The 9,784-nt window shown below is 34.7% G+C and overlaps 1 protein-coding gene across 1 annotated transcript in view; it reads left to right on the top strand.

Annotated features, from left to right (window-relative positions):
* The first annotated feature begins 9,305 nt into the window (after window positions 1-9,305).
* Window positions 9,306-9,784, top strand: part of LOC110935167 (anthocyanidin reductase ((2S)-flavan-3-ol-forming)) — a 1,484-nt gene continuing 1,005 nt past the window's right edge. Inside the window, exons 1-2 of the mRNA XM_022177704.2 lie at window positions 9,306-9,474; window positions 9,546-9,712. Of these exons, the coding sequence (XP_022033396.1) occupies window positions 9,354-9,474; window positions 9,546-9,712 (288 nt within the window). The 5' untranslated portion in view covers window positions 9,306-9,353. The remainder of the gene's footprint in view (window positions 9,475-9,545; window positions 9,713-9,784) is intronic.

Genomic DNA, 9,784 nt, shown 5'->3' with positions numbered 1-9,784 from the left:
AATTACCAACAGTGCAAAAACAGCAAAGTCACACCAAGCCAAAAGGAAAATTACCGGCTCAAGGTCAAAAGAAGCCGAATCAAAAGAAAAACAAAAATGTGAACTTTGTGAAATCTAAGGGAACGGACAAAATCGAAACTTTTGAAAACAAATCTAACTTGGATTTTGTTAAACAATCAAAAGTACTGAAAAGAAATGAATCAAGTAGTTCAAATCCTAGTACCTCAGGATCACAATGTTCATCATTATCGGCAAGACGATCACATGATACTTCGGGGTTTGTTGAACGAAGATCATGTTTTGAATGCGGTACAATTGGACATGTCATTCGAAATTGTCCATACCTTCATAAACAAAAAGGCAAAATTGATGTTCCCCGTGACCAAACTGACCGTAAGCGATCTGTTTCTGTAAAACAAGATCCCCGTTTTGTAAAAGAAAGGGAGAAGAAACAGAAACGTCTACAGGTCAAGGAAGTTGAAAAGGCGTTAAAAACAGAGGTTGTCCAAACAAAATCTGTTAAATCGGATGTTAAACAGGAAAAACAAAAACAGATTTGGAAACCAAAATCGGTAACTGTTTCAGGGGGAGCCATATCAATTCCGAATCATCGGGAAATGGATGTTACAATTCTCGATGATGACGGACAACCCAAGTCTGTGAAGGCTTGGGTTCCCCTCTCCAACTAATCTCTGAATGAGTGTGCAGGATGTTCCAGGAGGAACTATTGATAGTCTTAGGATTGTTGATAGTGGAGCGTCCATGCACAAGATTGGAGACATAAGGCTCCGAAATATGGTTATATCTAGGAAAATGTTGTTGCCATTGATGGAGAGAGAGGAGAGAAAAAGAAAAAGAAGAAGAATATGTTGGTGAAAGAATGTGGCTGAATGAAGTTGCAAAATTCGACCAGATGAAAAATGTGCCAAAATTTGGTTGTTATGGTTTTTGATCGGGTCCTCAGGAAAGATTCCAATGAAATGTGTGCGGATGCCTTGGCATGGATTGAACAACCGCACACCACTTCTGAAAGAGAAAGACAAAGACCTTCGCTGGTGGAATATGGAAGACCAGCCGGACCCGGAGGTTTATGATCTTGTTGCTGTCAAGAGATTTCTCAGTAGCTGCAAATTCGACTTTGAAGTCCACACCGGGTGGATATCCAATTTGGGAGAGCACTCAGATTCCTTGCAATGCATGAAACAGTTGCAGGATACGGTTTTGAATTTCTAATCTCTCCTATGCTTGTCAATATTTAAGCTGCTTTATGAATTATTATCATCTCATACAGCACTCTTTGACCTGACACATTGATCTCGAATATCACCTTACACGTGATTGTTTCACTATGAAACTCGTCAATGTTGTCATGGTCCGCACCGCTTACCGACGTGCCAACTGATTTTTCCAAAATTCAATAAATCTTTTCTGATAAAAACTTAATTTTAGTAAACGGCATTAAGGTCAAGCAAGAGTAAAACCAACATCGGAAAATCATTTTTGTAAATATCTTTGTGTCTTTTAAATTTGTCTTAGTTTATTGATTTTAGGGGGAGTAAATCCAAAATTTGAAAAATCCAAAAACATCGAAAAATTTCAAAAAACACAAAAACAATAGAAAAACAAAAATGAGTTTCCTGGCGAGCAAAAGAGAAAATGATAGTACATCAGTGGTCTATCCAAACCTCTTTAAACCTAAACTGAAAAATGATAAGCAGCTCTATATAAGATGTATCGGTAGGCTCACAATCATTTTAAAGTGTGCAGGGTGATATAAATCTTAAATCGACTGAAGATCAGGTGGGAACCATTCATTGGCATATGGTCTTAGTACCGAAATTTCGTTTGATAGATTGCCGAGGTTCTGAGATATTCGGTCTTTATGCTGCTTATCATCTGGGTATCATGGTTGTATCTTATACCGAAAAATAACGGGGACGCAAGTCTAGATCTTCCATGATACTATACATACGTGTACATACTGCATTCGACCTCAATAAGTGATAAACAATCACATGTCCAAACAAATAAGTGATAATATATCACATTTATCCGGGAGTCAAGTTCGTCTCTCTGCTGTACGAAAGTACTGACCTGTTCACGGACTTGCTCCTGTGCCCTCATGCATATGAAAATCAAGTTCCTCATCAATAAGTGATTCTATCACATAGGGTTTGTTTTCAAATCAATATAAGTGAGAATCTCACATCATATACGGTCAAACAGATGATAATCAGTATACTCACCGGTAAGATGAACCCTCGTGCATATCTTGATACAGGAATGTGTCGTGATGTGGATGAACACCGGTCGGTAAGTATAAATCATACCTTAACGTATCCCCTTGCCATGATTACATCTGATAAGTTGAGCTTAAGTGGACAACAATACCGATGATTGTTATAGGATGCTTATCTTAATGTTAATTAATTGAACAACATGAGCGTTTTGGCTTGACCGTACACTGATATGATTCTCTTACCCTCGAAACTCACAAAAAGAATGTATGTATATATTTATTTACTGCTTTCAGTCTTTACATTTCAAATATTCAAAAATACCAAAAAGATTTTAGGTGTGTTTTAATATAAACTTTCTAAAAGCCAAAAAAAAAGATTTTATTTCTATTTTATTTTCGATCGTACGATGTTGGAGCACGAGTCTTGGTTACCTGAAACCTGAACGAAAACCGAATTGACTAAATATTCATAAACGGTCGAAATTTGCAAGTTTTGAAAGTGAGAAATTAAAATTGACAAATTTGTTAAACTTTCAAGCTGTCGGACGGTAGTTGTTTGAACATGGTCATACGTGTGTCATTTGTTTATGCTGACTATATTCCAAGCAGTTGTTCTCATTACGCGTTTAGATTTCTTGCATGTGCAGATTCTAAAGGCAAGGAGAACATGGTCGATGACAAGCTTCGGAATGAAGACACGACATGAAGGCACTCAAGTGATGAAGATGATCGAGTTGCCGCTGACCTTCATCAACACCACAGGGATCTGAAGAATTGACAAGTCGAAAGATTCACGAGCATAACTCAATGGAGAGTTTATTTTAAGGGGGAGTTTGTTAACACACTTCTTAAATGAAAAGGGAGTTTGTTGATACACTTCTACTTACGACGCGTGAAGACTTTAAAGATCCTTTCCGAGAATGAATGCACCATCAAGAGATGGAGAACGAGATTACGAACCTCGCGAGCAGCATCCAAGGGGGAGTTTGTTGATACATATCGTGTGGATACAGCTCGGCTCGGTTCGACTCGGCTACGAAGTGAAGGCCGTAGTCAAGACAACCTCTTGTCTTGACTCGGTATGCGATTTACTTCGTATCGTTTGATGAACATGTAACTGCGTGTGTGCAGTATACATGATTAGTTTGTGTTTAGATTAAGTTTGTATGTTGTCTGTTTGGTTGCTTGGCCCATCATTGATGAAGCCCATGTCCAGGCGCAACACATATGACGAAATCACATGTGATGAAAACCAAATAGGACAAAATCCATAAGTGGTGAAAACACTTATGGATGAAAACCAAATAGGACGAAATCACCTGATTTCGTCCATATTCTTGATTTCGTCCATGTGTTTTCGTGGGTCTTGATTTCGTGGACCACTTTACTATATAAACACAGACAACAGACATAACAAAGGGAGAAGTCTGAATAGATTTCCACAGAACACACACACGAGAGAGAGAGTTTACAGAGCACATTTGTAAACGTTGATTTGTAACTGACTTTTCATAGTATTAATACAGTGGTGTTAATCGTTGAAATCTCGTGTCCATATTATCATTGCGTGTTCTATCTCGGTTTGCTATTTCGGTTGGATTCTGCACAACCGGGTTGGTTTGTACACAAGGATTAGGCGACTAGATCCTCCCCTAGCCGGACCTAGAATATTACATGTGTTATTTTTTTTTCAAAAAAAAAAAAAGTCGGGACCTTTGAGTTTCCAGAGTTTCTTAAAATTTTTAGGGTTTTTTGTCTAGCATTAGCCTTATATAACATTATGTTTATTAAACCATTTAATACATGGGATTCTAACGTACTAGAATATAAATAAGTAAACAAATATTAAAAGATTAAAATTAGATTACCTTTTTAAGGGAAGAAAGAGTATAATTCGGAAGAGAAAATTAATCATAATAATCACATGAAATCTATATATATAATAAATGAATAAGGTGTGGGACACGTGTCGCGTTGTGGTGCAACCATTTTTGGTTTTTGGCGGGAAAATGAGGGAAATGTGTTATTTTTACACGGGATCCGCGTATGGTATCCATACCCGCATGGATTGACCCGGGTATATAAGGAACTAAAAAAACCCTAATCATTGTTATCTCTCATTCAATCACGCCGTAGTCGTCTAAACCAAGAACACTTTCATCCATCATTAATCCTTCTCCTCAATACATTGATCTTCAAACTGTTAATCGAATCAGTGTTGGTACTTTTATCTCCGATCTTCTGTTTTACGGTTAAGTTCATATGTTCTCTCATTCATATTTGTGTTTCAACTCAGTTTTGATGTCTTAGAACCCTAACTTCAATATGTCGTTCCCTTCAAGCCTATACAGTATGTTCCATCATTCTCCGTTTACACCAATCGAATTGGTTCAGGTATGGATGTTCAATCTTTTCACATTCCACATGTAAGGTATGGTACCCTGTCTCCCATCCCAGGGTTTCGTTTTTGATGTTCGTCATTACTTCTTTATTACTCAATAGATACCAAAAATTCTTTTACAGAATTATGGTTTAAATTGTGTGCTTTTGAATTGTTACTCGGTATACATACTTAATTGTTGCTAACTGTAGTTGATCCGATCGTATTAGACTCTGAAATATGAAATAACAAACGGATGATATGTTGTTCAGATTTATTTGGTGCTTTTATTCCTTTCACTATTTTTATGCTTGGGTGTTTTTGTAGATTAACAAGAAAATTGATTTGGGATCAAATGTTGATCAAAGGGTTCAAGGTTTCAAGATTATTCTAACACTTAGGGAGATGAAGATCTAGGCTGAAATTAATGGTATTTCATTGTCTTTTTTCCTACATTTTATAGAATACCGTTAATGAATTACATTTATTTATACCGTTAATGAATTACTTTTTAATTGTGAAGTCCAAAAGGAAAATTTAGTACTAAACTTACATGCTTAATTTTTTTGAATGGCTAATTTGAAGGTTGGTTAAGGAGATTATGTTTATTTGGGTCGATGCCAAAACACTTTTATTTACATATAGTGTTTTGAAATATTTACAAACTGTTGACCATTGTTCTTCTATGATGAAGCCAAATTCATTGTGGAATGGATGTGATAGTGTTGCTCATGGTTTCGCAGATAGTGGATCAAGTTCTGTGATGCTAAAACTGAAGAGACCAGTTTTAAAACGGAATAACTATTTCATGATGATGAACGTAGATGTCAAGAGATCAATAATGCTGCATTTGAGACAAAAGTAAGTCATAAGTGATGAGGTTGTGGTCAAAATGGTTTTATCATGCTGATGGATATGTTACAAGGTTGAAGTCAAAGTCAAAGTCAGCAACTAGAGAAACAAATGTTTACCATTTAGCCCTCATGCCTTGTGGTCTCCCCTCAATCCTCTGCCAAAGATAGGAAAGAGGTAAAAATTTGACAGGTTCTCCAGTAGATGTCGAGAACAGGACTGATCAAAATGGTCAAAAGTCTGTGATTCTTTCTGTTGATAATGGGTGAGAAACAAATATCGTTTGGTTAATGGGTACAAATGCTTGATCAAGACCGTTGTGTAGTCTCGCTTTTAATGGTCAAAAGTTCCAAATATCGAATCTTTGCAGTATTCTAAATCAGGAGGAATCCCTGTCATGCAATGAGTGTCTCTTCTGAATGTGTACATTTTGACTTTTATGATCATATAAATCTATTTTTATTTCAAAATTTGTGCTTATAGAGTTGTAGATTCAAATAAAACATGCTGGCACCTTTCAGATTTAACAAACACTATTCATTACATACAGATTGATTTACACTTTTCCGCATCCTTCGTATCCAATATCTTGAAATCTATACATTTGACCTCAAAAGTCAATGACTGAATACTGAAGTACTTTTTTTTCTAATCGTGAAATAGGCTTATTTTATGATTTTCATCTCCAATTTTTGTTCTTCGTCTTAAGGTAATTTGATTCCGTTTGTTCCTATATGTTTCAAAACCTTGGTTGGATTCTCCCTTATGCTTATATTCCTCCATATTGCAATCCATTTTCAGGTTATGCAGCAAATATGTAAGAATTACAAGCCATTTATCATTTTATATGTGTAAATATTTATGATTCGAATTGAAATCGCTAATTTTGGTGTGTAGCAGGATACATTAGTGGAACGGCTTCTTCATGAGGTGATTAATGAGAAGTTTTGGCAGCATCTAGGTATGAAAAATTATACTACCTTCATGATTTTTTAGATCATAATCATCGTAAATATTTAGGGTCCATAATGGACCGTCCATTACTTAAATTTTTATACACATCATCTGTTTTCTTATTTGATACGTGAGATTATTAAAACTTAAAACAACAAAACTTGTAGACCATTTTATTTTTATAAATGTTGCTGAAACACAAGGAAAATCTTCATAAATAAATAAAAAAAGAAGTTACACTGTATTAAATAATAATTATTAGGAGTGTTGAATAATACTTTGGTATGTAGATTAATAAAGCATTTGCAGAAGAAAAAGAAGTAGAAATCAGTGAAGAAACATAAAATGTCGACGATCAGCGTTCCGGCACATGATATCTCCATCTCCTCTGATGGCGTCGAACAACTCCGTAAAGCCTTCTCAGGTATCACTCTCTAGCTCTTTATGGTGATCATTTCATGTCGGTTATTTGATCTTAGTGTGTGGTTGTTCAGTTTACTTGAAATTTCATAAGGTAAAAGTTATTTTTATTTTTTTATTTGGATATCAAATTTTTTTAATACTTGATCCAAAATATCGATCAAGTATTATGATTATTTTTTTTATTTTTTTACAATTTTTTTTATTTTTTTAGAATTTTTTTTATATGGATCGATCCGGATAGTGATCCATCCATTTAAAATTATTTGGATATGGATCGGATCACGATCCATTATGTTGGATCATGGATCGGATCATGATCCATTTAAGTTGGATCATTAATTTTTTTATTTTTTAGAATTTTTTTAATATGGATCAATCCGGATAGTGATCCATCCATTTAAAATTATTTGGATATGGATCGGATCACGATCCATTATGTTGTTTGTAGACTTATGGTATTGTAGCCGAGATGATAAGTTGTTTGACTTTCTTTCAACATGGTAGCTGTGATTTTCAATTTTCTACGTCATACTATGGCGATTCTGATTTCTTTGTGGTGGTGGCAGCGTTGATGTGGTCGCCAGACTGATTATTCACCGGTGATTCTTTATCGGCTTTTTATTACAAGTTCGTGTGTTATTCTTTGTGTTTGGCGGTTGTCATTGCATGGTATGTTCTTTGTTTCTTTGTTTGATTTTGCATATAGTCAGATTCTTTTGGTTGTTTCAGTCGTTTCTTACTTGATTATGATTTAGGGCTCTTTTTGAAATTTTCTTTACTAGATTCGTAGGTGGATGATTGGGGTTTAAAGGGTGGTTGTGTTGTATTTCACATTTAGGGCATAAATAATTTGCTATTTTGTAATGTAGGGTAAAAGTGTTAATGGTTGTGTTAATGCCATTTTTGTGGACACGTGTCGCGTTGTGGTGCAATTTTTTTTGGTTTTTGGCGGGAAAATGAGGGAAATGTGTTATTTTTACACGGGCAACCCGGATAGTCATGTGGTTTATGAGAAGGGAAAGAAGATACTAATGAGTTTGAAAATGTTGTTTATGTACCTTTTATTATTGAAAACTAAATTTTCCTAACCCGGGATGTTCCCGGGTGATAGCCTAGTTAATCAATATGTAAAAAGGTTAGACCCTTTAAACAACTGCTGCAGTTAACCATAATCACATGAAATTAATAAATATGTATAAAGGTTAGACCCTTTAAACAACTGCTGCAGGCCTGTACCATGTATTATATTTATGCGTCGACTTTTAAATTTTCATTTTTAAATTAGTACGGGTTCCATGGTACGCGCGTACAACATGCATTATATTGATGCATAGACTATACAATTTCCATTTTTAATTAATAAGGATTCCATGTTACGTATAACATGCATTATATTTATATTATGCATAGACTTTACAGTTTCCATTCTTAAATTAATAGTATTATCACCCCTCGTGCGTTGTGGTGGCGTCAAAACCTAAAGTAACCCGAATTTATACCGTTAGTTTTTTTAACCCAATTCGTTTGCGAACAAAACCAACGTCAAAACGTAGACCAATTGAAGACACGCATAAAAATAAGCATGGAAACACATTATATTAGATATGATTCATTACTGAGAAAAATTCACGTCAAGACACAAACCGACTTGGATTTATACCGAAACGTACTAAAAAAAACAGGTAAGAAAAAAATTATTTTTTTAAGATAAAGAATGATACAACTTATACCACCTAGTGAAAACATATTATACTTGACCTGAAACAATTTCGAACAAATTTATGACAAAACATAGACCATCGACTACAAAACGTATACCAACTTGGATTTATACCTAACGCAATTAAAAAAAAAAAGCATGTAGGAAAATATAGCATTTTTAAGTTAAAGACTGGCACCGTGCATTGTGGAGGCTTTGAAACGTAAAGTAACTCAAATTTATATTGTCTAGTGAAACGTGTTATATTTGACCAGCCTTGTTTTTAACAAAACGCAAAACAACTAAAAACATGAAAACGTATTGACAGAATGTAGACCTAATAAAAACATATATAAAAATAAATTAAAAACGTATTATAATTGACCAACGTACATAAAAATAACCTGCAAAACTCGAAAGTTTAAAATGACATTTTAGAAAGTATTTATAAAGCTAAAAGTCCAAGTTACAATGTCAAAGGTTAAGTGTAGAAAAAAGAAAAAAGAAATAGCATAAACAGAAAAGACAAATAAAAAACAAAGAAAAAAATAGAAAAAATCATAATGTGACAACTGGTATAGTGTAAAACATTTTAGAATTGTTATATTTATAATTCCATGTTGGCATGTTACGTACAGGCACAGCATGCGTTATATTTTTGCATAGACTTTTTCAACAATAAACATAATAACAAAATTAATAATCACTAGTATTATTACATCTGGATCATTGTCAAACTGTCTTTGAGACCACAAAAGAGAAAAGAAGAGAGGTGATAAATTAGGGTTTGTTTTTTGAATCTGAAAATGGGAAGTGAAGGCAATTGCAAGGTTTGTGTAACCGGAGGTGCAGGGTACATTGGCTCAGCTCTGATTCACTTACTTCTACAAAATGGTTACACTGTGCATGCTACTCTAAGAAACCTAGGTAACCTTTCCTCTCTTAATATTTGTATTTATATAACTAAATCGGTTCAATTGATATTGTTTTCATGGTAGGTGACGAATCCAAGGTGGGACTATTGAAAAGTTTTCCATGTGCAGAAGAAAGGCTTCATTTGTTTGAAGCCGATATTTACAAGCCAGAAGAGTTCGAAAAGGCAATACACGGATGTGTCTTTGTTTTCCATGTTGCAACCCCCATGCAACACACTTGTGGCTATAAGGTCTTACTTTCTTGGATTTGTGAAAAACAATCAAGATTCTCCATGTCCAAAAACGGACTAAATCTAATTTTC

Source organism: Helianthus annuus, chromosome 4 (assembly GCF_002127325.2).
Source record: "Helianthus annuus cultivar XRQ/B chromosome 4, HanXRQr2.0-SUNRISE, whole genome shotgun sequence".
NCBI classification, from domain to species: Eukaryota; Viridiplantae; Streptophyta; class Magnoliopsida; order Asterales; family Asteraceae; genus Helianthus; species Helianthus annuus.
This window is presented reverse-complemented; position numbering and strand designations above follow the sequence as displayed.